General features: G+C 62.2%; 1 protein-coding gene across 2 annotated transcripts in view; it reads left to right on the plus strand.

Moving 5' to 3' along the window:
• Window positions 1-26,975, plus strand: part of CHID1 (chitinase domain containing 1) — a 27,500-nt gene extending 525 nt beyond the window's left edge. Inside the window, exons 1-13 of one of the 2 annotated variants that reach the window (XM_032414613.1) lie at window positions 532-609; window positions 7,837-7,990; window positions 8,522-8,671; window positions 8,910-9,042; window positions 9,719-9,763; window positions 10,221-10,327; window positions 10,682-10,743; window positions 13,828-13,920; window positions 18,426-18,527; window positions 19,048-19,203; window positions 26,261-26,341; window positions 26,603-26,645; window positions 26,795-26,975. In XM_032414613.1, the coding sequence (XP_032270504.1) occupies window positions 7,880-7,990; window positions 8,522-8,671; window positions 8,910-9,042; window positions 9,719-9,763; window positions 10,221-10,327; window positions 10,682-10,743; window positions 13,828-13,920; window positions 18,426-18,527; window positions 19,048-19,203; window positions 26,261-26,341; window positions 26,603-26,645; window positions 26,795-26,893 (1,182 nt within the window). In that variant the 5' untranslated portion in view covers window positions 532-609; window positions 7,837-7,879 and the 3' untranslated portion in view covers window positions 26,894-26,975. Of the gene's footprint in view, window positions 1-531; window positions 610-7,836; window positions 7,991-8,521; window positions 8,672-8,909; window positions 9,043-9,718; window positions 9,764-10,220; window positions 10,328-10,681; window positions 10,744-13,827; window positions 13,921-18,425; window positions 18,528-19,047; window positions 19,204-26,260; window positions 26,342-26,602; window positions 26,646-26,794 lie in introns of those variants that run through there. The other variant, XM_032414614.1, reaches the window with a different exon arrangement.
• The last annotated feature ends 71 nt before the right edge of the window (window positions 26,976-27,046 follow it).

The raw sequence follows: 27,046 nt of genomic DNA on the forward strand, positions 1-27,046 counted from the left end.
CCCGTCCTGCCCCGCCCCCCGCCCCTACCCTGGCCCTGGCCCAGGCCCCCTGCCCTCTGGCCCTGTCCAGCACGGAGCCTGCCCCTGACCCCGCCTCCAGCCCCGCCTCACACCGGCCCCTGTCCTGCCCCGCCCCCCGCCCCTACCCTGGCCCTGTCCCGGGCCCCCTGCCCTGTGTCCCCTGTCCCCTGTCCGGCACTAGAGCTTGCCCCTGTCCTGCCCCGCCCCCGGCTTCGGCCCCGCCTCACACCGGCCCCTGTCCCCGTCCTGCCCCGCCCCCCGCCCCTACCCTTGTCCCCTGCCGGCACGGATCCTGCCCCTGACCCCGCCCCCAGCCCCGCCTCACACCGGCCCCTGCCCCTGTCCTGCCCCGCCCCCGACCCCTACCCTGGCCCTGTCCCGGGCCCCCTGCCCTCTGTCCCCGGCCCCCAGTCCGGCACAAGAGCCTGCCCCTGTCCTGCCCCGCCCCAAGCTTCGGCCCCGCCCCTACCCCAGCGTGCCGTGCGCGGCGGCGGTGATCCAGGGTTCTGGGGCGGGACTTCCGGCGGCGCCTGCTAGCGTCTTCCGGCCGCGCGCGAGGGTGGTCCGGCCGGCCTCCGGGACATGAAGGTGAGCCCCGCGGTGGCCGGCCGGGGTGGCGTCCGCGCCCCGCGTCTCGGCTCGTGCTCTTCCTCCTCTTCGCACGGCCTCAGTTCCGCGCGGCAAATTGGGCTCGCGGGGGACGCGTGTGAGAGCAGGAGGCGCGGCGCGAGGGAGCGCGGGTGTGAGAGATGGAGTGGTGAGCGTGTGGGGCCTGTGAGAGTGCGGGTGAGAGCGTGGGGGGCCCGCGAGAGAACTGGTGAGAGAGTGGACTGTGAGAGCCAGTTTGTGCAAGACGGTGTGGGAGAAAGGACCTGAGTAGGAGACGAGTGTGACCAACACGCTTAGTGTGACTGAGGGGGGTGTGAGCGTGTGGGGCCCGTGAGAGAGTGTGGGTGAGCGGGTGAGAGCGTGTGGGGCCTGTGAGAGAATGTGGGTGTGAGCGAGCGGGTGTGAGAGTGTGGGTGAGAGCGTGGGGGGCCCCTGAGAGAGCGGGGGTGAGAGTGCGGGTGAGAGCATGGGGGGCCCGTGAGAGAACTGGTGAGAGAGTGGAGCTGTGAGAGCCAGTTTGTGCAAGACGGTGTGGGAGTAAGGACCTGAGTGAAGACAGTGAGTGTGACCAACACGCTTAGTGTGACTGAGGTGGGTGTGAGCATGTGGGGCTGGTGTGAGAGGGTGTGGGTGAGCAGGTGTGACGTGTGGGGACTGTGAGAGTGCGGGTGTGACTGTGTGGGGCTAGTGTGAGAATGTGGGTGAGTCAGAGAGTGGTGGCCACCCTGTCCCCAGAGGCCAAGCCAGATTGTGGGGCAGGTGGCCCCATGCTCGTTCGGGTGCGCTAGGCCGGATCCCTCTTCATTCGGCCATGTGTCTTGAAAGCTATAGACTTCCCACGATGGAGGGTGACTTGTCAGCCCCTCGCTTCCCACAGAGCTAGGGGACAGTGGGTTGGTGGCAAAACTAGACCTTGAGCCATCTGTGGCATCCCGTGCCCATCGCTGTGTTGAGTTAGTGTAGCACAGTGGCCACGCACTGCAGCTTCTTCACCTCTGAGCAGGATTTACTCCACTTCCTGTGTCCCAGGGCCTGACGTGTAGCACGCGGTCAATAAATGTCACCAGGGCTGCGCTTATCCTGCCTCTCACGCTGCCTTTCCTTCCCAGAGCGCGCTCACCCCTCACCCAGGAATACAGTTGGTTCCAGGATCTGTGCTCAAAGGCGAGAACGCCTGTGACTGGCCATTACACTTGGTGCGGGAGCAGCCGAACTCTGCTAACCAGAAAGTTGGCTCTTGGTCCAGCAGCGTGTTGGTGACACACTCAGGGCACATCTGTTATCATTTCTCAAACTGCATATTACTGAATAGTGAGACCAATTTGACGGGTAAAAATCAATTTCCTTTTTTTTTTTTAATTAAGATTTATCCATTTAGAGAGAGCAAGGGAGCACACATGGGGGGAGGGCAGAGGGAAAGAGGCAGACTCCCCACTGAGCACGGAGCCTCCATCTCACGACCCTGACATCATGACCCGAGCCGAAAGCAAGAGTTGAATGCTCAACCCACCGAGCCACCCAGGCGCCCCTAAAAATCAGTTTCTTAAAAATGAAATAGGAAAATGGTCAGTGTATCACAGAGCATGGTTCGCTCTGGTTAGTGGCTTTCACTCGACACATACGGTGCATATGCACACGTGGCGCATGCACACAGGTACTGGGCTATGATACACTCTAACTGTGGGTCTCAAAAAACATTTGAAAGTTACTGCTGTGACTTGCTGTCCTTTGGTCAACACACTGCTGAAACAATCCTCCCAGGAGCTTGGAGCCCCCGGAATAGTGGGGCTCTCAGTTGTTAGAGCAGATCGGAGACCCCTGCCTCCCCAGGTCCCTCTCGGTGACCACAGACATGAAGTGCTCACTACACACCACACTCTGCGGGGGCTGTGCTGCCTAAAGGAGGTCATTGATGTGTGTGGAAAAAACGGACATGAGAGCAGGGGCTCTGCAGAGAGCACGATGGGAGAGTTTGCCCTCAGGCCTCTGGTAGGATGTCCAGGCCCACGGTGCATAGCAGGGAGCCATGGGAGGTGCAGACAAGGGCCCTGCTGCTGCTCAAGCACCCCACATGTCACAGCAGCTCACACACTGTGTCCTCACCACCACATGTCAGGCATTCGGCCTGGAAGGTTCATGGCCAGTCAGGGAGTAGCCCAGCACTCATGAGCAACCCTCTCATGATACCATCATGCCTCATCCCAGGGCTGGCCACTGGGCGCAGTCAGTGGCAGTTTCAGTCCAGGCCTTGAGCTCAGTCTGGCTCTTTCCGTTGCTCTCTCCACTGTGTACAGAGCCTGGCAGGGTCCATCTCCCTTCCCTCAGATGAGCCCCATCTCTGCCCTTTCCCCTTCCTTCCCCATAGTGTGAAATCATAGGTCAAGGGGCGGGTGAGCCATAGGCAGAGGGGTCTCTGCGTGGGTGGGCAGCAGGTGGGGCAGCAGGCCATGGACAGAGGGCGAGAAGGCTACTGGGGCACACCCCAGGCCACTGTGGATTGCTTGAGGACCTCCCTCCCGCTTGGTTTCTCATACCTTCCATCCTGTGTGACCCAGACCTCCACCCTGGAGCTGAGGAGGAGACTGAGGTCATGGAGTGGACCCAGAGGGGCTGGGGTCAAAGGTGGGGGTGCCTGGCAGAGTGGGCCCTCTGTCCCACTCCATGTGGCTCCTGCCAGCAGGTGGGGTTGTCCCTGCATGCACAGCTGTCCTCTCTGCTCTGCAGCCCCTTGTGCGACCATGTTTGTTCAGGTGTCTTTCTGGCCTCCTGGTGGCCAGGCTTCCTAGAGTTAGCCCCTCATAGCTTGGCAGCCGCGATCTCAGCCTGCCCGTGTGAGTTCTGTGCCACCTGCCCTCTGCTATGACTGAGAGAGCCCAAGTCAGAGCTGTGGTCACGAGATGGGAGGAGGCAGGGGCTGTTGTCCTTGATGATTCTGATGATGCCAGGACGTGTCAGGAGAGGGGCTGCTGGGGAGGGGAGGGGGCAGAGGATGGCAATCTGGGCCTGGGTCTTTGTATCCCTCCCCACAGCCCCTTCAGAGTTGCCCTTGCAGTTGTGTCCCTTCTGTCCTCCCGTGAAGCTCTTGGGCCAGCCTTTTATGCCTCCCTGCCTCGTGGGGAGGGACCTCCAGGGCTCCTCACCTGGGCTTTATTCTCCCATGGCCCCGCACAGGTATGCTGTGGGAGTATCCGGTGCCTCAGTGTGCAGACTTGCTGCTCTGTGAAGGGAAGCAGCTGGAGAGGAGGGTTTTGGAGGAGCTCAAACCAGCTCCTGGCCAGGAGGTCAACAGGGTGGAGGGGATGGAGGGGTGAGCACTGCGGAAGGCCGGACTCCGTCGGCACCTGACGGCGTACCCTGCCTGGCTGGGGCTCTGGTGACCCGATAGCCTGAGGAAAGGCCACATGCCTGCCTGCTGGGCAGGAGGCTAGGCTGGCTCCCCAGGGCCTGTGGGGTCTCCTCTGGCTCTGCCACCAAGTGGTTCCTAAGCTGGTCTGGAGGGGGCAGTCCACTGGGGCCGTGAGTCTGTGGACCAACACACTTGCACACCTTAAAGCCTCATTAAGGACTACAGCCAGCCTGGGCCTGCTTGTTACTCAGCTGCCCTGAGAGTGAAAGACAAGGAGGCAGCATTGCGGGGGGGGGGGGGCAGAACCTAAAAGAGAACTGCAAGCTCATAAAAGTCCAGTGCAGGAAAGCCAGAAAATACAGCTAAAGCCAAAAAGATACAGAATGATCAGCAGTCCAGATAGCCTCCTCATTTACTTTTTAGCGTCGCCCTTTCTGTACTTTTCTCTGTAGGTGTGTATACACGTAGGAATTCTTAAAGCTGGGATCCTTTTGCATGTGTGCACTTTGTCCCATTTGCACTGACCGGTGCACTGTGAGCATCACAGGGCCTGTCCATACGCCAGCATATGGAAATGTGTGTTATTCTGTTTAAACAGTGCTGTGATGAACCTCCTCATGGGTTCTCCACATAAGTGCAGAAGTCCCCCAAAGTGTAATTTGTGAAAGGAAACACGTGTTGGAAAGTATACTTATGACTAGATTGTCATCCAAAAGATTTTTGCAAATTGAATTCCCAGGAACAGCTCGCGAGAATTGTTGCTGTCCCAAGTCCACACCGTTAGCATCGTACCCTGTAGTCCTCACCAACACTGCGTGTCTACTCCTTTAATTGCTAGTGAAGCTGAGGTGCTGTTTCTGGGGCTTAAGGCATCTCTGTGTATTCCAGAGGATCTCTGTGTATTCCAGGGCGCCTCTGTGTATTCCAGGGGATCTCTGTATATTCCAGGGCATCTCTGCCTATTCCAGGAGATCTCTGCATATTCCAGGGGATCTCTGCATGTTCCAGGGCATTTCTGCGTACTCCAGGGTGCCTCTGTATATTCCAGGGGATCTCTGTGTATTCCAGGGTGTCTCTGTGTATTCCAGGGGATCTCTGCATCTTCCAGGGTGTCTCTGAGTATTCCAGAAGATTTCTGCATATTCCAGGGCGTCTATGCCTGTTCCAGGGGATCGCTGTGTATTCCGGAGGATCTCTGTGTATTCCAGGGGATCTCTGCTTTTTCCAGGGCATCTCTGCGTATTCCAGGGGATCTCTGTGTATTCCAAGGCGTCTCTGCCTATTCCAGGGGATCGCTGTGTATTCCAGGGTGTCTCTGCGTATTCCAGGGGATCTCTGTGTATTCCAGGGGAGCTCTGCGTATTCCGGGGCAGCTCTGCGTATTCTAGGGGAGCTCTGCATATTCCAGGATGCCTCTGCGTATTCCAGGGGATCTGTGTGTATTCCAAGGCGTCTCTGCCTATTCCAGGTGATCTCTGCGCATTCCAGGGTGTCTCTGCATATTCCAGGGGATCTCTGCATATTCCAAGGGATCTCTGCATATTCCAAGGCGTCTCTGCTTATTCCAGGGGATCTCTGCGCATTCCAGGGTGTCTCTGCATATTCCAGGGCATCTCTGCGTATTCCAGGGGATCTCTCCATATTCCAGGGCATCTCTGTATATTCCAGGTGATCTCTGTGTATTCCAGAGTATCTCTTTGTATTCCAGGGGATCTCTGCATATTCCAGGGCGCCTCTGCGTGTTCCAGGACGTCTCTGTGTATTCCAGGGGATCTCTGTGTATTCCAGGGGATCTCTATGTATTCCAGGGGATCTCTGTGTATTCCAGGGCGCCTCTGCGTATTCCAGGGCGTCTCTGTGTATTCCAGGGTGTTTCTGCCTATTCCAGGGGATCTCTGTGTATTCCAGGGGATCTCTGTGTATTCCAGGGCACCTCTGCGTATTCCAGGGGATCTCTGCGTATTCCAGGGCACCTCTGCGTATTCCAGGGGATCTCTGCGTATTCCAGGGCATCTCTGAGTGTTCCAGGGGATCTCTGCATATTCCAGGGCGTCTTTGCGTATTCCAGGCGATCTCTGTGTATTCCGGGGGATCTCTGTGTATTTCGGGGTGTCTCTGTGTACTCCAGGGCATCTCTGTGTATTACAGGCATCTCTGTATCTTGGGCGTGTATAACGTGGGGTACTTCTGCGTTGTGGGATATCTCTATGTTACAATGTGTCTGTATTACACAGTATCTCTATTATGGGGTATCTGTATTATGGGGTATGCCTGGCTTTACAGGGTATCTGTGATAGCATGTCTGTATGGGGCAGCTGTGTGTTAGGGAGTTTGGGGTTTTGTGTACTAAGGTATGACTACACCTCTTCATTTCCTATATTTTCGTAGTGGGGCATTTTTTATTGGAGCCTCTTATTCTTTTTTTTTCTTTTTTTAAAGATTTTATTTGACAGAGAGAGACACAGCGAGAGAGGGGACACAAGCAGGGGGAGTGGGAGAGGGAGAAGCAGGCTTCCTGCTGAGCAGGGAGCCCGATGCGGGGCTCGATCCCAGGACCCTGGGACCATGACCCGAGCCGAAGGCAGACGCTTAACGACTGAGCCCCCCAGGCACCCCTGGAGCTTCTTATTCTTGATTTGTAAAAGTTCTTTGCTTATTATGGATAGATGATGGGTAGGAATGCTTTGTGAAGTACGTTCTAATTTTTTTCTGGTTTATTATTTCTTTAAATTTGCTTTTTTGTTTCCTAAATGAAAGTGTCACTTTTTTTTTTTTTTAAGATTTTATTTATTTAGGGGCACCTGGGTGGCTTAGTCGTTAAGCGTCTGCCTTCAGCTCAGGTCACGATCCCAGGGTCCTGGGATGGAGCCCTGCGTTGGGCTCCCTGCTCAGCGGGAAGACTACTTCTCCTTCTCCCACTCTCCCTGCTTGTGTTCCCTCTCTCGCTGTCTCTCTCTCTGTCAAATAGATAAAATCTTTAAAAAAAAAGATTTTATTTATTTATTTGACAGAGAGCACAAACAGGGGGAACAGCAGGCAGAGGGAGAGGTAGAATCGGGCTCCTCCGCCCCCCCTCCCCGAGCAGGGAGCCCGATGCGGGGTTGGATCCCAGGACCCCGGGATCATGACCTGAGCCGAAGGCAGCCGCTTAACCAACTGAGCCACCCAGGTGCCCCTAGTTTGTGGGGTTTTTTTAAGATTTTATTAATTTATTTGAGAGAGAGAGCGTACAAGCGGGGGTGAGGGGCAGAGGGAGAGGGACAAGCAGACTCCCCACCGAAGAGAGAGCCCAACGTGGGGCTCGATTCCAGGACCCTGAGACCATGACCTGAGCCGACAGCAGACGCTTCACCAACTGAGCCACCCAGGCGCCCCTGAAGTGTCACGTTTCTATATAATGAATTCCGTTGGCCTATTCTTCCCTAACTTCCACACTGCTGACGTACTTGGAAAGGCCTTCTCTGCCCTGAGTTTTCAGAAGCAGGCACCCATATTTTCTTCTAGGCCTTTCCGTGGTGCTGCTGTTTTACACTTAAGCCCTCCAGTAGCCTGGATTTCTTTGGGTTGGTGGGGGGCAGCCACCGTTTCCCTAGATGGCACCCGTGGTCAGGGCAGCCCTGAGGCAGTGGGGAAGGCTTTCTGACCAGCAGCAGGGAGGCCCCTTTCTGGGCATCTGAGGAACGAGGGGCCCAGCAGTGCCGGAGGCTAGTCAGGCCACTAGGGCTGGCCCAGGGTAGGGCTCTGTCCTGGGGCCAGTGCCCAGGCAGTGCCATGAGGACCCAGGCCCTATGAGGTGCTCCATTTGGCAGAGGGGACACCCCACACTGCTGGTGGTCATGTGTGCTCTGCTCTCTCTACAGCCCCCTGGCCCCCGAGGTTGGACTGCACTGTGATACTCCCACCATGAGGACGCTGCTCAGCACGCTCTGGCTTGCTCTGGCCTGCAGCTCTGTTCATACTACTCTGTCAAAGTCAGATGCCAAAAAGGCCGCCTCGAAGACCCTGCTGGAGAAGGTAGGGGTGTTCTGGGGGTTGGCCTCTTCCTGCCCCTGGAGTCGCGTGCCGAGGCCTGGGATGCAGTGCTCTGTGAGCCGGGAGGCTGGGGCCTTGGCCTCCTCGGGCAGCTGGCCAGTATTGCCCGGGGCTTTGGCCAATGGCCTGAGAGGGAGCAGCTTCTGGAGAAGGGGCTGAGGGTGTGCCCACCCCCACTGGCCCAGATTTCGGCCCTCACCCCGCCTCTGCTTCTTCCTATGGCCATACTCTTGTCCTGCCTTGCGGAGTTCTATGATCTTAGCGGCGGTCGAGTGGATCAGACAAGAGACATGCCATGCCTTTGCGCCATTTTTCTGGGATGGGAGAGTGAGTCCTCAGGGACTGTCAGCTCGTCAAGGGTGGACCTTTCCCTGTGGTCTCCGGTCAGCGGCACTGTGTTGATCCCACGACACAGTGCCTGGATGATCAGAGCACCGTTGCTGTTCCTTGGGGTCCGTGTCCTGCCTGTGGACAGCAGGCCTTGACCATTTTGTCCTGTTGCTTTTATTTCAGACTCAGTTTTCAGAGAAGCCTGTCCAAGACCGGGGTCTGGTGGTGATGGACCTTAGGGCTGAGGATGTGGTTCTGGAGCATCGTAGCTACTGCTCAGCAAAGGCGCGGGAGAGGCACTTCGCTGGGGACGTCCTGGGCTACGTCACTCCAGTAAGCCAGGCCCCGGGGCAGATAGCGAGGTCCCGAGGGCAAGGTGGCCACTGGGGTCCTCACTTCCCAGGGTTGCTGCCGTGCAGGTACATGGGGAGAGAGGCCTCCCAAAGAAGTGACAGCCATCTCAAGGGTTTTCTGGGGGCTTGTCCCACGTGGCCCAGGTGGTCCTGTGGTGTCTCTAGGGCCCTCTGTCCACAGCTGCAAGTGCACTCATCTGTTCTCCATTTTCTGCCAGTGGAACAGCCATGGCTATGATGTTGCAAAGGTCTTCGGGAGCAAGTTCACGCACATCTCGCCCGTGTGGCTACAACTGAAGCGGCGGGGTCGGGAGATGTTCGAGGTCACAGGCCTTCACGACGTGGACCAAGGTTCTCATGTTGCTGCTCATCTGTGCTCGTCCTGAGGGCCCAGAAGGGTGTGAGTGCATGTCTGCATGTGTGTGAGTGTGAGGGTGTGGCTCTGTATGTCTGGGGGTGTATGTGTAGCTGAGTGTATGTGCACGAGGTGAGACTGTCTGGCATTGGCCCAAACCCTGTCCCTTTGGCAGTTTGTACACAGGGTCCAGGGAGGAGGTGTCCAGGAGGGCCTGGCTATCTTGGCAGCCACCTCTGTGAGCACGCATCCAAGTTCACATAGCCGTCCCCCTTTGGGGTTTGGAGAGAGGGTGTGTTAGCTGGTTGTAGTGTTCTGAGACCCAAAGCCATCCCTCGATGCTGGGAGGGCATGTCAGAGGACACAGGCTGGGCAGCACTGGGACCTGGCCCTCAGGCACCCTTTAGCTCCAAGAAACAGTCCTAGCCGCCTTGGAGGCTACTTTTCTCTAGATGTGGCCAATGCCACCACTTTCTCCCCAGTGACCCAGAGGTCTGACCTGCCCTGGCTGCTCTGCAGGGGGAGGAAGAGAAGGAGGGGGCTGGACCCACAGATTCTCTCTTGCTGCCTCCCCTCTGCATGTCCATTGCAGGGGCCCCGGCATTTTCTTCCTTGGGGGTGGGCTGGGTCTTCATGTGTCCCTGCATCGACTGTCCTCTCCTTGTCCCACAGGGTGGTTGCGGGCAGTCAGGAAGCAGGCCAAGGGTTTACGTATTGGTAAGTCCACTGGGCCTGGACTGTCAGGGCACCCAGCCCTTAAGCCACACGCTGTGAGGTAGAGGCCCTGGCAGGACCGGGCTGAGAGTGATGCCGGCCCTACCTGCCCAGTCCTGGAGCTCACAGCTGGCAAGGGTGCTCCCAAAGTACAGTGGGATTAGCAGGGGCTGGGGATTGGAGCAAGGGGACAGGTGACGGCTGAACAGGAGGAGCCCTGGGGGATGGGGCCAGCTGGAGACCAATCAGGGTGGAAGACGGTCCGGCGGGAGCCAGGCGTGAGCAGCTCACAACTTGGTGTGTGAGGGGGAAAGAGGTCGGCATTACCCAGCGCCCCTCCCTTACCAGGCCACGTGGGCGCTCAGCTATGTGGTCACTCTGCTGTGGTGGCGAAGGGCTGCCCTGAGGGCGGGGCCAAGTACAGAGGGGTCACAATCCCTGTGTGGGTCTATTCCCCAAGTGCCCCGACTCCTGTTTGAGGACTGGACTCATGAGGACTTCCGGAATGTCTTGGACAGCGAGGACGAGATAGAAGAGCTTGGCAAGACCATGGTCCAGGTGGCCAAGGTGAGGCCTGGCACTGCATGGGGTCAGCCCAGGCTGCCCTAGGCTCCCTCTTGACCACAGAGGTCCTCTGGGCTGGGAGGCTTCCCTTGGGCGATACCCGGCTGCCCACTGCCTTCCTGGCCCTTCAGGCCCCCAGGGGTTGGGGTTGGAGAGGCACACAAGTGGACAGGACACAAGAGGCCCAGCCCCTCTGCTCCTGGCTCCTCTGGGGACCTCCACACTGCGCCCTTCAAAGAGGGGCTTTGGGGCCTGCCGTGACCTCACTGTGTGGGTGGCGGTGGCTGGCTCTCGGTAGCCTTCCCACCCACCCCTCCGGGCTCATCAGACCCTCTCTGTCTGCCCTGTGCCTTTCAGAGCCAGCACTTTGACGGCTTCGTGGTGGAGGTCTGGAGCCAGCTGCTGAGCCAGAAGCACGTGTGAGTGGGCTCTGTGCTCTTCCTGTCCCCCTGGCGTCCTGGAGGAGGGTGGAGGAAGGACTGAGGGAGGGCCATCGCGGGGAGGGCCTTCTTCCCATGGTCTACACCCAGGGGCAGGGATGGCCCCAGAAGCAGCCGAGGGCCAGCGTCCGGCTCTGGCCGCACTGTTGCTTTGCCCGCCCGGACGCCTGCGTGGATGGTGAAGGGAGTGTGATAAGCATCCCCCAGGAGTGTGCTGGGGGAGACTGGCCCACGTGGTGACGGCAGGGTCAGGCTTGGACATGAGCAGGAGCCCCTCTGCTGAGAAGAGGTCCGCTGATGCCAGCCACCAAGTCATCTAGGACATGAGTCAGCCGCCCAGGCCCGCAGGCTCTGTGTGCTCCCCTCGCGGTGGCACCCACCCTGCCTGTGACCAGAGGGACCAGGCGGGGCGGGAGTGGTCACGTGTTGCCTGCAGCAACCACCACCCACTTCCATCAGGGACATGGGGGTCAGCCCCACAAAGGACCGAGGGAGTCCCGAGTTGTGCTGCGCAGGGTGTCTTGGATGTTCGCGTGGCAGAGTGCTGGGGTAGCCCACACGGTGCCGGGGACAGCAGAAGCCGTCAGCCAGCCACCGCTGGCTCTGGAACATCCCCTCCCTTTTCTGCCTGAAGGAGTCCCAGCTCAAAGCCTGAGTCCGTCCGTCCTCCCCCCGCGCCCCCGCTTCTCCATGCCTGCCTGCCCTAGCAGGGAGCACTGGGCTGGGGCTGTCCCCACGGCGGCCCCCCTTCTGTCCTCCTGCAGCTGCAGGCCATTCTCTGCCCGCTCAGAGGCGGTGTCCAAGTGCAGGGGAGGGCATGCTGTTGGCTCTCGTCTGTGCCTGGAGCCAGGCATGCCTGGGGGCTCCTTGCCCAGGGTTGGAGGGGCAGGCCTGTCTGGGCAGCTGTGGTTCCCACTGCACTTGGGCCCAAGCCCCTAGCCCTAGGAGGGCCATGAGGCCCAGTTTGGGCGGGGAGGATGGGTAGAGATAGTGCAAGCCAAGTTGAGGGCCTTCCTGTGTTTATCGGGAGCTGGCACAGGGCCACTGTGCCTGGGGTCCTGGCTCTCAGCCAAGAGACCCTCCTCACCTCTCCTCCCAGGCAACAGCCCTGACAAGGTGACCGTCCAGCACCTTTTGGAGGCGGAGCTGGAGACCTTCCCCTGCACCTTCTCACCAGGCAGCTTCATTCTGCCCCGGCTCGCTGCAGGGGGTGGGCGCCTACCTGAGCCGCAGCCAGGATGTAGCAGACCCGTGATGAGGGTGCGGCCAGCAGGGCAGTCGGGGGCCAGGTGGAGTGGGGCGGAGAGCAGCCAGGATGACAGATGGCTCTGGGCACATCGCCACCTGGGAGCCATCTCCCAGGATGGAATGGGCCTGGCGGCAGCGAGGCACAATGCGAACATTTCACAAGGCCGTCCCCCCCTGTCACCCTCACTGGGGCGTCTGACAAGGTGTCCGAGGGCACTGTTCCTTCTCCAGAGGCCAGCCTGGAAAGGCCATTGTCGGCAGATGCTGTGGGGCACACGGCCTGCGTGGTGTGGGGGCACGGCGGCACAGCGTCGGCTTGACGCCCTGGACGCGGGCCCCCCGGGCCTCCCTCCCACAGAGGTCCTCTGGGGAGGAGCAGGTGGTCCGAGCAGTTGCAGCAGGCAGGGATGGTGCCCAGCTCCAGTGAGTGGCCCGGTCCCCTCCACACGTGCGCAGGGCACACAGGTGACCCCAGGTTCCCAGCTGGTGGGTGCTGCCCCAGGGGCACAAAACCACCCTTCCCTTCTCACAAAGACGCAGTCCTGGGGCCGTCCAGAGAGCCAGGACAGCCAGTGCCGCGGGTGCTGCAGACGGATAGGGGCGTGTGCTCTCCAAGGGCTTGACCGGAGCCCAGGCTGCCTCCTTGCAGGAGAGACTCCGCGCGCCAGGGCTCACTCCTGCTGAGCCGCGCTCCAGCAGTCAGTGCCCAGCCTACCCTCGTCGAGACAGCCGGGGCCGCACCCTTCCTCTGCACACTTGAGTGGGGCCTGGAGGTGGGCACTGGGCCCCATGCCCTGGCCGTGCAAGGGTAGCCAGGACAGCCCTACCATCCCTGCTGGTGAGAATCCCAGTGCCTTAGCCCCTCTGATCTGCACTGTGTGTGAGGGGTGGACTCACTGGGCTCTGCAGACTGGGCCCAGGCCAGACTGAACACAGAGCGCAGCTTAGCCACCTGCAGGGCTCCTGGGCACCTGTCACTTGGTGGTCCTCGCTGTGTGGCATGAGGGGGATGGGGTGCCTGGAGCCGGCTTAGTCTCCATTCCACTGGGTGTACCTGCCATGCCTCTAGGGCCAGAGGAGTCCATGACTCCAGCTTCCTCTCTGTCCCCCACCTGGTGGCCCACTTCCTGTTGAGACATGCCTATGCACAAGTGGGGAGTCACGCCTGATGCCCACCCACAGGTGTCCCTTCTGTGTGTCCCAGGGCGGAGGATGCCCCCCTGCCTAGGACTGAGACAGACGGCTGTATCTGGGTATCTTCCAGGCTGGGGGTGGCCACAGGAGGGGGCTGGGTAGTTGAGGCCAGTGCTTTGGGGTACCAGGCTAGGACTCCCCCACAGCACAAGGCCTGGTTGGTGGAGCTATCCTCACTATTCTGGTCCTGGGGCATCTCTCAGGTGCTGTGTGGCACCCAGTAGGCCAGGTGGTGTTTCGTGGCCTGGGCTGACCCAGCCACCAGCAGGTCAGCATGCTGGGCACATATGGGTCCTTCCCCACCCCCTGGGCAGGCTGTGTGTCTGGGAGAGTCCAGAGGTGATGGGGTGCTGCCCAGATGCCCCTTTGTTCCCCATGCCATTCTTGGTGACCCTGAGCGAGGAAGGACAGGGACCAGCCAAGTTCTGAGCAGGCCCAGTTTGGGCAGAGGGTGACCCCTGCAGGACCTGCTGGGCTGCCCTGGTGCTCAAGCGTTTACATGGCGCAGGGCCACACTGGAGCCGTCCAGGGCACAAGGTGCACATGAAGGGGCGCCTGCCCTGTAGTGGGTCTGGGTCAGGCCTCTCGACTTCCTGTTCTTGATCTCCTGGTTCTTTGCAGGGGCCTCATCCACATGCTCACCCACCTGGCTGAGGCCCTGCACCAGGCCCGGCTGCTGGCCATCCTGGTCATCCCACCGGCTGTCACTCCTGGGTAAGTTCCTTGCTCGCTGGGGGCGGGCAGCTCCGTCCCAGTCAGTAGCAACCCTGGGTCGGTAGACGCCGTGGGAGCTGGGGCTGGGGATCCATGTCAGCCACGGCGGCGTGTCCTCGCACATCAGCAGCGGAAGGCTGCACCCTTCCAGCTGAGCGCTGGAAGATGTTAGGAGTTCCTCAGTTTGAGGGCCTGCAAGATTCTTTTAGACATTTCCACTCACTCTCAGGTGTAGCCTTGGAGCTTCACCACAACACAGAGCTTTAGGGAATCCACACCTGCCGCATCTGTGGGAGGTCCGGGCTGTGTGGTCACACCCCCTCCTTCCCCGGCCTGGCTGCTCACCCTCCCCAGCCCAGTGAGGCAGCCCTTCTGGAACCCAGGGCACAGGGAGGACGAGCAGCCCAGGCCCTAGTTGTTGGAACCGTGTCCCCTCTGCCCAGGGTGTCACCCAGTGCCGGGCACCATGGATGCTCCAGATCTGTCGGGACCAGGGGCAGACCCAAGGTCAGATGGCAGGGCTTTGTTGGGGAGGCGGCCACAGAGGTCTGGGTGGGACCAACTGGGGGCTCTGCTTGGCCTTTGCCAGCCCAGCCCCTTGGCCCACAGGTGCACACTGGGCTCCCACCTGCTGCCCTGGGACGAAGCAACTGGCCCACCCTGTCGAGTGGCAGCAGGATGGGTGGGCCTCTGGGGCCTGTGATGTCCAGCTGTGGTTCCCAGGCTGATGGGCTCACAGAAGCACCAGTTGGCCCACGGAGCCAGGCGTGCCACCAGAGGCTATGGGCTGTGCTCCCCCATGCCCTTTGCATTACCTGGGCATCAGCCTGCTATCTGAGTTTTCTCCCCACACTGTCAAGGTTCTCAGTCCACTGTGGGTGGGGAGGGTCCCACAGGCCAACACCTCCCTCCTGGAGCAGGGCAGGTGCTGCTCAACCCAGGAGGGAGCCCACCCAGAGCCCCACCTGTCTGTCCTTCATCCCACACACACGGATGTATGTGTGCACGTTGGTGAATGTGTGTGGGGTGTGCATGTGTCCTGAGGCTGGCTCCGTGGGGACCTGTGCTGCTCCCAGGGCGGGGCCTCTCGTGGCTGCCTGAGGTTGGGGCTGGGACTGGGACTGGAAGAGGAGCTTTTCCTCTGGGAAGGCCGGGGCGCGGACCCTCTAGAGCCTGTGGGTTTGGCCACGGTGCTTGGCGCCCATTTCCTCCCAGTTTTTGTGGGTGGCTTGGGGACCGGGGGGTGCTTGGCGGGTTGAGACCCTGTCATCCTTTGTGGTCAGGGTCCGTCTGCGGGATGGCTACAGGAGGTGGCCTCCGTGGAGGTAAGCTGCTCAGAGGAGGGGGCATCCTCAGGCTGAGGCTGGTGCTGCGCAGTCCCACGGCCAGAGGCAGGGCCGGGGCGCCCGCCTGCAGCCCTCTGCACAGAGCCTAGCAGCTTCTGGCGCATGCGTGGGGCGGGGTGCAGAGGGTACGCTGGAGAGTGTGGGAGGGTGTAGGGGCTGGACGCCCCTCAGGTCCACCCCGGGCCTGGCCTGGAAGGGCAGGTGGACTGCAGTGGGGTGCATCTGTGCCCAGGGGTTCTTAGCCCGAGCTCCTGGCACCTGGGCAGGACGTAGACGGCCCGCCCCTCACCCTGCAGCCACCAAGGGAGGGTGCACCCTCCTCAGGCAGCTGAGGGAGATGTCCAGCAGGGGGGCCATGGCCAGTGTGGTCAGGGCTGGGGTGGGGGCTTCTGGGTGTGATGGGCTGTGGGCACGGCCGGGCCAGCCCCTCCTGGCGACCGGGCTGTGGGCCTGGGCTGTGCTGTCCCAGCTGTCTGCCCGCCCAGTGTTTCCCCCCAGGCTCTGGCTGGCGGTGCCCCACAGGAGCTCAGCTCGCTGACGACATTGACCCCCCCCACACACTTGCTGACAGCTCCCAACAGACAAGCCCGTAAATGCCTCTTGGCGTTTCCTGCAGCAGGGCGCAGTCGTGCTCCTCACTCACCTCGCCACGGCTGGGGCACAGGGCGATAGCGTGCATGCGATGCCTTTTCTCTGCTGTGGGCCTGTGTCTGGGACTCCTGGCGCAGGCAGCCATGCTGACCTGGAGCCCTGCCTCCAGCGGAGCATGTACTCAGCTTCACACACACATGGAGGCACTAGCTCCAGGTGGAGGAGCCCGGGGTTGAGCAGGCCAGAGGCTGTCAGGGGCTTGGGCCACCAGGCCCGTGGGGAGCAGACATGGGTGCCCTGATAGCGAGAGTATGGTCAGTGACACCTGCCTTGCACACACTGTGGGGGCCGCCCTGTGGCTGGTGGCAGGGGCCAGTGGCCACGCACAGAGCCTGCACTGACCCCACAGGGGTTGGCCATGGGAGGGCTGGTCAGGGGTAGGACTTGGGGTTTACCACCGATAGGTGGCCGGTCTTGGTGTCTGGGGGAAGATAGAGGGGTGCAGCGTCAGCTACAAGCATGTGGCCACGTGACTAGGGAGATGGGACAGGATCCTCTCTGGGGAAGAGACCAGTCGGCACCATGAGAGGTGGGGTGCCCAGCAGGTTGGGGTGACTAGCAGTGGGGCTCAGCCCCAGACATGGCAGCCGGTCAGGGTGATGGACGAGGGAGGCGTCCACCATGTGGGGGTGAAGCAGGAGGTGTGAGGGTGGAGGTTTGGGAGTCCTGGGGAGGGCGGAAGCCTTGGAGGCACGCAGGCTGGCAGCGGTGGGGTCTCAGAGTAGAGGGGCCTGCGTGGCTGCCAGCCTTCTAGAAAGGAGGGCTGCCCATGGCTGGAGAGAAGGTGACTCAGCCAGAAGCATCTGGCAGACCAGGGCCATCCCAGCAGGAGGGGTGTGGGAGCCCGGCTTGTGGCAGGAGGCTGGTGCCCGTGTGGAGGATGGGCCCAGAAGAGCTGGATGCCCCAGGAAGGGTGAGGTGGGCACGGGAGGGTGGGATTGTAGGACAGACTTCACAAAGCGGAAACCACCTCTGACAGGGCAGCCCCTGAAATTCGCAGAGGAGGAGGGGCTCAAGGAGTCGTGCCTGACTTGAGCCTGGTCCAGACTTCTCCAGCAGTTCTCCCTAAACTGTGGACTTCTCAGGGCAGAGTATTAACGGGAGAAGGGCCTCCCCGACCCCCGTGGCCCTCACCAGGAGTGTCTGCTCTGAGCACCAGCAGGCCCGGAGAAGGCAGGCCTTATGCCTCATGGAGCGGGTTTGCTAGTGGGCCTCCTGGGGACCTCCCCCAAGCTCATTTCCTGCTGCCCCATGCCTGCCGGAGTCCTGCCCCCGGCTGGCCTTTCCTTCACACCTGGTCCTGGCCCCTCCAGGACCCTGGGTGGGGTCCCCTCTCCCAGTGGAGTAGGGAAGGTTTCTGGCACCAGATGCTCTGGAAACCACCAGGCACTACAGGGACCAAGACATGGGACTGAGGGGTGCGCCCCCCCCACTAGACCGCCTCACTGCCGCCCACACCCGGCCTCCCCTCCTGAGCCACTGAGTCCCGCAACGGCAGGCCTAGGTGTCTGGGTTCTTCTGTGAATGTCCCACCTGGAGATGGGTGAGCCTTTGAAATGGGAAGCATTTTCCCAGAACCCACGTGCCCACTGCTCTTGTGCTTCCCCAGGAATGAGGCCTGGAGGGTACAAGATGTGTTCGCAAGCCACCTGTGGCCCATCTTCTTTCTGCTGGGGCCTGGCATCTTCTGGCCCACTCTGGGGGGCTTGTCCCCATCAGGGAGTATGGCTGTCCTGGCCCAGCAAAACATCTGCCCCCAGATATGTCCCTGAGCACCCCGTTGTGTCTGATGCTCCTCATTGAGGCCATCGTCTGCTGGCACTGCTTATCTTCAGGTCTTGTGGGTGCCCTGTGTCTCTGCGGGGCCTGGGCCTGGCATCCTGCCTGCTCCCCACAGAGGCAGCTGGAGAGGCTCTGCTCTGGGTTTGAGTGGGGCTGCCCTGAGACAGAGTATCTCAGGGTCACCTGGGTCCCATGAAATGGATGAACGTCTCTGAGGTCCCTGCAGTGGGACACACTTGCCCAGGGTTTCCGGGGTGCAGGCTGAGAAGAGGGGTCCTGTCTCTGCTCACGATGTGGAGAGTCCCCCTGGGGACCTGGCAGTCTTAGGGGCCGCAGGCAGAGCAGACAGGCTAGCAGACGGACCACCTGGGGGAATGGGGCCGTCCCGGAGCTGGGCTGATCTCGCCCTCGGATGCATGGTGGGGAGGGCTGGGACACGGAGAGAAATGAGCCTTTGCTTGACCGCCAACATTGGGCTCGATCTGCTGGCCTTCTCTTGGAATGTGGCCCTGACTTAGCCGCGCGCTGTGCCCTGTAACCGAGTGACCAGTTACTTTCTAGGGAAAGTGACCTGCCGCCCTCCCAGAGTGGAGGGAGGGAGGGGCATGGTCTGGGCGCCCCCACAGCCAGCTTGCTGGGTCCTCAGGTGGACTCGGGTGCCAGCCGGGGCGGGGCTGGCTGGGCTGTGAGAGACGGGTAGTGGTGGACATGCGTATCTTGTTGCAGGACCGACCAGCTGGGCATGTTCACACACAAGGAGTTTGAGCAGCTGGCCCCCGTGCTGGACGGCTTCAGCCTCATGACCTACGACTACCCCACAGCACAGCAGTGAGTGTGGGCGCCGAGGGCCCAGCAGGTTCCACGGCCTGGCACAGAGATGCTCGCCTCCTCTGGGGCCCGGACACTGGACAGGCAGAGGGGCAAGGCCTGGTTTGCCACCAGCGTGCTTGGAGCCACACTGCTGTCAGCTCTTGGCTCCAGGGACATGGGGGGCCTGGCCCACAATTGCCCCTGCATTGGGCAACCTTCACATTTCCGGGGCAGTTGAGGGAGGGCAGAGGACAGCCCTTGTGGGAACACCATCCTGGGGTGTCCATCTCTGCCCGCATAGTGGCCGCTGGCACTGGGCCCACCATGTTGCCAACGAGAAGGTGCCCCTGTGGGCGGGGTCACAGTGCTGCCCACTGCTGCCTCTGTCCACCGCAGAGGCCCGGGTCCAGCTAGAAGGCACCGCAGGAGGCCTGTGTCTGCTGCCCTCCCTTCCCCCTGCCACAGCCTGCGGTGCCCAGAGTGCGTGGCCTGAGGCCTCTGCCTGCTGCTGAAACCCACTCCTCCCTCACCCCCGCAGGCCTGGCCCCAATGCACCATTGTCCTGGGTTCGAGCCTGCGTCCAGGTCCTGGACCCCAAGTCCAAGTGGCGCAGCAAGATCCTCCTGGGCCTCAACCTCTACGGCATGGACTATGCAGCGTCCAGGGACGCACGTGAGCCTGTCATCGGGGCCAGGTGAGCCCGGGGCTCCCCAGCATGCAGCGCGGCCCCTGTGCTGTCCTGCGTCCCAGGCCCTTGTTGCTGGGGGTCTGCGAGTCTCCTGGAGGTGGTGGCTGAGAGCTGGGGCGGGGCCGGGCTGAGCCCGTCAGGTTGGGCGGGACAGGCCTGAGGTTCCGCCCCATCCACAGGCATGCGGACCGCCTTCCCAGCGCGAGTGGCACGGAAACTTCATTTGGCGTTGATTTTTTGAAAGATATTTTTGCTGAGTCTGTGATCCTGGGTTTTCCTGCGTCCATCTTCCTGCCGTGACCTGTCCGTTGGGGCAGTGCCTGGCCCAGTTTTGGTTCGGGCGTCCCCTCATGTGGTTTTCTGTATGTGTTTTGCACTTAGTTTTTGTTGAGCTTTTGGGACCCATGTGTTTATACTTTCCATGAAATCTGGAACAATTTTGGCCAGTTTCTTTAAATGGTTTTTCTGTCCCTTTCTTTCTCTTCTCCTTCGGGCCTTCAAATACATGTGTCGGGTCGGTGGACTCGTCCCCGCCCACTGATACTCATGTCATTTTCTCACTCGCTCAGTTTTCATCGGCTTCTTTGCCTGTGTCTCGCATGCTGTCCCCTCCCCACCTTTCCCGCTTACATGTTGTGGGGCTCACGTCCAGAAGTTTGTGTCGGGTGTCCTCCTCCACATCTCCTGCTCTTCCCACATGTGGGCTCGGCTGCGACAGCTGCGCCCTGAGTCGGGCCCGTCCTGGGTCCGGTCAGCCGGTCAGCCGGTGGCTCTCCTCCCGTGCTCCTGTCTGGCTGGAGCTCTGCAGAGCTCTGTGTGTCCTTTGTTCTCATCAGGAGCTGCTGTCCTTCCTTGGACAGCAGCTCGCACCCCGGGACTGACCGAGGGGGATGTGACCCCCTTCCTAGGCTCGACCGTCCTCTCATCTGGTTGGATGCCAGATGTTGTGAAGTTTGCCTTGTTGGGCGCTGGGTGTTTTGGCAATCCTGAATCTTCTCAACCTTCAGTTGGGGTGTCTGGAAACCGTGTGAGCCAGCCACTCTTCTGGAGAACTGTCCTTTCGGTGGAGATTGGGTTCAGATGCTGTGACCTGGGTGCGCGCCTATTGCAGCCTGCCGTCTTTGCAGGGGTGGTCTGTGCGGGTCACCTGCAGGCCTGCCTCCGCCAGGGACACAGCGTGTCAGCCTAGGCAGGGTGGTTGAGTGTTGGGTGCCTGCTGCCGCCAGGCCTGTCCAGGCCTGTCCGTACCTGTCGTCCGTGGTGACCCCCTCCAGCTGTGCTGTGGTGGGGGGACGGAAGCTGCCTGGTTGGCCCTTGGCTGGACTAGAGGGTTCTGAGGGGCTGCTACCAGCCACCTACCCAGAGGGGTGGGGGGCTTCCCTGTTTCCTCCAGGCCCCTCCTGCTCTGAGGGCTGGGCCTCCAGGACAAGGAAGAATGCCCATGAGGGGCCACGACCACCTCTCACCTCGGCTGTCCTTGGGTTGGGCCCCTCCGTGGGTGGGACATCAGGATCTGCCGTGCTCTGAGGTGGGGATGGGCAGGTGGTGGCCCCTCCAGGACCACATCCCGTGTCTGCACAGCCGATGCTGGCGTCTGGTGCAGGCCTGTGGTGCCCACCCCTCGCCTGGCACTGGGCACACACTGTGTCTCTGAACCAGGGCCTGCCCCTCTGCTGGGAAGTGGTGTGGACGTGGCATAGACAGCAGGAGCTGGGGCAGGGAGGCCAAGGAGTGGCTCCCCAGGTCCCAGGGCGTTGAGATGGTGCCTGGTCGGTTGCTGGGGCGCTGCCCCATCTCCCTGCAGCAGACTGGGGTTCTCGGCACCTGGCCGCCCCATCCCCGAGAGCTCCCCCTTCCTGTTTCCCTGACCTTCTGGCCAGGGCTGTTCTGTGCTCCTCGCGTGCTGCCCCTTCCCCACTGCAGCCCCTCTCTGACGGGATTGCTGAGAAATTTCTGGAAGTATTGCTGGTGCCCCTGTTCTGCCCCTGTCCCTGACCAGGTGCCCGGCTCAAGGAGACAGTGGGCAGAGCCGCGTCCAGAGCTTGGGCTCCCAGCACCAGCCCCCAGGCCTTTAAGGAGCCTCGCCATGTGTCTGCTGACCGGTCAGCGGGGAGTAGGAGCATACTTGTGTAAGGCCAGAGGGCCCCAGTGCCCCCTACCTGCCCGCCTCTGCTCCAGCCTCAGGCTCTGCTGGCCCGGGCCTGTGGGGGCCGGGAGGTGTTAGCCCTCCGGTGCTCAGGCAGCCTGCACTCCTTACAGACACTGAAGATGCTCACCGTCCCCCAGTCCCAGAGACTGGAAGCCAGGGTACAGGCGTGGACAGAGCGGGGTCCCCCTGAGGCCTCTCTCCTTGTGTGTGGACGGCCGTGCTCTCCCTGGGTCCTCACAGGGTCGTCCCTCCATGCGGGTCTGTGTCCTGATCCCCTCTTCCTGTAAGGACCCCAGTCACACCGGATCAGGGCCCGTGCCGGTGACCCCGTGTTACCTCCAGCACCTCTGTAAAGGCCCCATCACCAGATGTGGCCACATCCTGGGGTGCTGGGGGCCAGGACTCCAGCATAGGAATCTGGGGGACACAGTTCATCTCTGCCACCACCTCAAGGGTGGAGAGTTACTGTTCATACGCTCCATGTGGGCCCACGGCAGCACGTGGAGTGCGTCCTCAGGCTTGTTAGCCCCAGCCTGGCAGTGAACCCCGCACGCGCCCAGCCCGGGTCACACACCACACGGCCTCCACTGGCCGCCAGCATCTGGCCCCTGACTGTTGGAGGCGGGGAGACAGGGCCTCGATTATGACGGTGTGTGTGGGTACGCGTGCCCCCGCACGCCACCTGTCCTCAGACGTGGGGGCTTCTGGCTGTCCCCCCATCCTCCCCACCCTCTTCTGAGGTGTCCCCCCCCAGGCTGCTGGCCTCCGCCTCCCCGCCAGCCGTGCCCCACTGAGAGCTGCGGGCGGGAGGCCGAGGAGGGGGGCAGCACAGCTGCGGCCTGCCTGAGGGCAGGGGTTGGCCGGAGAGTGGTGTGTGGGCCCGGGGCTATGGCTGTGTGTCGGGGGGAGCGCTGGCCGCCCTGCCCAGTCAGGCTGGAGGAGGCCACCACCCGGTCCCCTGCGCTGAGGTGACAGCTCAGCGGGGCCTCCCGTGGGTCGGAGCGGGCACGGTGCTGCGGCTCTCGCACCTCAAGGGCATGTGGAGGCCTGCCCGGTGGGTGTGTCCTGCAGAGAGGGGCTGAGGGCCTTGGGCAGGGGTGGCAGGGCTGCGGCCGGCAGGCAGGGTCGGTCCTGCAGCCTGGAGGCACCAGGTGCCGACCGGCCTGAGGATTTTGAAGCAGGTGAGGGGTCACATCTGCTTCTGGGGGGGCTGTGGCATAGGGCTGCCCCAGAGTCACCCCCACCCCAGGCCGCCTCCCGCCTCACTGTAGAATGGGGCCAGGCCAGAGGCTCTGTGGTCCTGGTGGTGGCTCCCGGCACCCTCCTCGTCCCCCACCTCATCGCCTCCTCATCCCCCATCCCCCCTCGTCCCCCTCCTTGCCCCCATCCCCCCCGTCCTCCCCTCATCCCCCATCATCGCCCCCTCATCCTCCTTCTCATCCCCCTCCTCGTCCCCCCTCATCCCCCCTCATCCCCCTCCTCATCCCCCCTCGCCCCCCCTCGCCCCGTCCCCTTCCTCGTTCCCCCCTTGTCCCCCTCATTGTCGCCCTCTCCTCATCCTCCTCCTCGTCCCCCCATCTCCCCTTGTCCCCCCACGTTCCCCGGGCGATCGCGGGCTGTGAGACGAAAGGGGCTGAGGGCACAGGCTCCGCTGTCCTGCTCTGTGTGCCTGTGCAGTGGGATAAGGGTGGACGAGGGTGCCCTTAGCCCCCAGGGATGTTTGAGGAAAGGAGCAGGTGCCCCAGGGCGCCCGCCTCCGGCCGGGCTTTCCCCTCCCCTGGCGGTCCCCCTCCGGATCCTGGTAGGCTGGGGGCCACACCCTCCACGGTGGGCAGGAGAGGCCATGCCCCCAGCCGTGGTGTGTGGGTGCCCACCGTCCAGGGCTGGGGCACCTGGGGGGCTGGCTTCTGAGCCCTGTGAGGAGCCCCCAGGAGCCCTAGGAAGGGCTTCTGACTGGCCCAGTGGCAGGCTGCCGTTCCAACGAGGGATCCTTGAGCCTCGAGCCCCAGACGAGTTGTGGAGGGGCAGACACGTGGCCCTCAGTGTGGTCACTCCCACAGGCCCCCACGCAGTCGGATTCACATTTAGGGAGCCTTTGCCAAAGTAGGGTCTCAAGCAGAGCACGGTTCCCGGCACAGCACCGTCCCTGGTGTTCGCGTCACAGTGAGCTAGCCCTGTGGAGGGGCCCGTGGGGCTGATGGGGATCAGGAGGGACTTCTCCTCCCTCCACGAGAGGACAGTCGATCCTAGGAAGGGGGTCACATCCCCCCCACAGTCCCGGGGTGCGAGCTGCTGTCCAAGGAAGGACAGCAGCTCCTGATGAGAACAAAGGACACACACAGAGCGGGGTAATGGGCGCTGGGCCATGTACCAGCATGAACCCCCAGTGTGGCCTGAGCACCCTCCCACACCTGGCATGAGCCCCCCCGCACCAGAGTGCCTCCCCACCTGTGTAACACCAACAGGGAGGCACCCCTCAGGCCCTGAGAGGTCTCGCTCCACCTCCGGCCTAATTCTTCCAGGCAGGCCTCCTGGCCTGCAGAGGAGGTCTGACGTGTGCCCCTCTCAGGGCCACATCTCTTTGATCCGTGAGCCAGACGGAGGAGCTCAGCAAGGCTCTAGATTGATGCCTTTGTTTGGGGGGGGGGGAGCCTCCAGTCCAGCACCCTAGAAACGCAGTTCACCGGGATGCACACCCTCGCCAGCCCCCCCAGGAACCTGCGGTGACGGACCCTGTTCCCCACGCAGCTGACGATGGGCCAGGCGTGGGGTGCTGGGGAGCCCCACAGTCACTCAGGCTCGCCAGCTTTCGCACTGACAGAAGCCCGGGCAGCCTGTTTCAGGGCCGTCTGCCGTCCCTGTCTTGGCCTCTCCGATGATGAGCCCCAGGCCCTTTGTGGCAGGTGTCCCTGGTCCCTTCCAGGGAGTGTGGGATCAGCCGCCGCACCATCTGCTCGGCTGCAGACAGAGCCAGGAGCCCGTGGCGGGGGCAGAAGGCCAGCTCCCTCAGGCCTGGCACGTGGTCTCCTGGCCTCTGCCGGCCAGGCCTGGGTTCTGTGGCAGCCAAGGGGGCCTGGGGGGGCCGTGGTCTGCAGTGCCTGAGTTTCCTCCCAACTTACTAGTCTCTGTTGGCCATCCCTGGACAACACACGGACCTGTCATGACCGTGGCCAGGCTCCTCTGTGTGGCCTGGTCAGTCTCCAACTCCAGGGATTCTGGACAGCTATGAAATCCCCCAGGAGGTGGTGTGGGTCTAGGTGCTTATCTGTAGGGCCCCATGCCTTCAAAGTCCTGCTTCGCTGGCAAGCCAGGATGTTCCCCAGGGCCTGGCCTGGCCCCACAATATCCCCAGCACCAACCCAGGTGGGCACCTGTTCTTCTGAACCTTTGGGGCCTGCAGCCCCCACCCTGCGGGGCCTTTCCTGCCAGGGTCGCTATGTTGTGCCCCATCTCACTCCAGCAGACCCTGGGCGGCCTCCCTGGGCTGCTTCTCAGGGCCTACTTCCTGTCCAGCTCTGTGCCTTTGTCCTCCTTTTGCTGGGTCCTGCCTCCAAGCACCCTGCTCTTGCCTCGGTCCCAGGCCTCCTTGTGTGCCTGGCTTGGCTTTAGGGCACGCTTTGTCACGGCTTGGCTCTCCGCGTGCCTTCTGCTGTGGTTGTTGTGTCCTGCCCATGAAAGGTAGCCCTGGGGGGCCCCGCTGCCTGTGGGGGACGGGGGGCCCTGCAGGCCAGGGTCCTCATGTCACCCGAGAAGCAACTGGCCCAGCGCCCGCTGGACTCATAGCGTGGGCCTACATCAGAGAGGCCCTGCTCTGCCCACCCCCAGCCCAAGAAGCCTGTCGCAGGGCCATCGGGGAAGCCGGGTCAGGGGGCCGCTCGAGGGGGCTGTCGGCTGGCAGGGGGTGGGGCACAGTGGCTCTGGCTGCGGCAGGAACGGCAACAAGGAGAGGCCACTGGGCATGTGGGTCCCACCCTTCATGTTTATCAGGCCCCAGGCCCCCTTGCTGGTGGGAGGTCAAGGCTATGGGCTGGCAGGGACCCCTCCCGAGGTTGGGGCAGCTCGGCAGCAGTCCAGCACGGGTGGCTTAGACTCGACCCAGCCCCTCGCGTGTCTCTCATCTCAGGGTGGGGTCCCAGCGTAGCGTGTAGGGAGACCTCAGGCCCCGCCACGGAAGGTGAGAAGCCACGGGCTAGTTTCCTTTGGAGTGGGGGGGCCCCGGCGCTCCTCCCGCCCTCCTTGGGGTCCTCCCTGCCTGGCTGTGGTGGGTCCTGCACACATGCACCCTGATTCTGTCTGGTCTTCCCAGAACCCTCCAATCTGAGGCCTTGTCACTTGTGGGGGGAGGCGTCCTTCACACCCCACAAACTCAGCGTGGCCGAGCCCGCCGTGCAGGGGCGTTCTGTGCATTCAGTTGTGCGGCCAGCACCTCAAATTCCACACTTTCCTCACCCAAAACGAAGCCCTGGGCCCTCTTAGCAGCCCCCGCCCCCCCGGTGACCGGTGACAGCTGAGCCACATGCTGTGAGTTTGCCTCTCCTGTGACGCTCAGCAGTCCCCATGAGCGCCTGCTCTGCCCCGAACGCACGTGCCCTCACTCCGTCCACGTGGACCCTCGTGGGGCAGAGAGGACACAGCAGAAGGCCCGGTCGGGACACCCAGCCTTGGTGCCGTCCCACACTCCACTGCGCAGCCCACAGGTGCCGCCAGGGCCACTGCTCCAATCTCAGGGGCCATCTGTCAGCATCTCTGTCCTTCCCCGACCCCCGAGGGAGGACACGAGGCCCCCAGCCCACGTGGGCCCAGGGCTGAGGGTCCCAGGCCCCGTCCTACGCTCCCCTGTCCAGGGTGCACACGTGGCCCTCCCACAGCCGGGCGGTCTCGGGGACTCCTACATCCGTGCCCGGCCTCCCACAGGTACATCCAGATGCTGAAGGACCACAGGCCCCGGATCGTGTGGGACAGCCAGGCAGCAGAGCATTTCTTCGAGTACAAGAAGTGAGTGTCCAGGAGGAGGCCCTAGGTGAGGGGTGTGCCTGCCCGGGCTGGCCAAGGGCCCCCGGGCCACCAGCTCGCGCACTGCCCCTGAGGGCTGGGCCAGCCCAAGGAGTGGGACCCGTGGAGGGCCTTTTCCAACCGGTCGGAGACCTCTGCTGGAAGGGGAGGCGGGGCCGGCACGCCCTTCCATTTGGGGGCAGGGGAGGGGTGCGGGAGAAGCAGAGGCTGGGAGGAGGCAGAAGGCCTCGTCGTGTTTTGCAGAAGCCGCGGTGGGAGGCACATGGTTTTCTACCCAACTCTGAAGGTATGTGTGGGCCGGCTGAGGGTGGGGGCAGCAGGTACAGCCCCTCCCCACAAGGACCCTTGTCCTCGGTGAGGCCCTGCTGAGCAGTGTCGGTGGGGGGCTGCCCCGGGGGTGAGCGGTGGGGCTCACGCCTGCCCGTGGGCCCCCAGTCTGTGCAGGTGCGGCTGGAGCTGGCCCGGGAGCTGGGCGTCGGAGTGTCCCTGTGGGAGCTGGGCCAGGGCCTGGACTACTTCTACGACCTGCTCTAGGCCTGGCCGCGAGCAGATGTGTGCTTTCCTGAGCGATGGAGTGACCAGTTCACATGTGAAATACAGACTCTTCTCTGTTTCCCGTCCAGTTTCTGCTGTGGTCCTCGAGGTGGCCGAGGGGTCCTGGGAGCCAGGCCTCCTCACCAGTGATGT

Source organism: Phoca vitulina, unplaced genomic scaffold, assembly GCF_004348235.1.
Source record: "Phoca vitulina isolate PV1807 unplaced genomic scaffold, GSC_HSeal_1.0 scaffold16, whole genome shotgun sequence".
Lineage (NCBI taxonomy): Eukaryota > Metazoa > Chordata > Mammalia > Carnivora > Phocidae > Phoca > Phoca vitulina.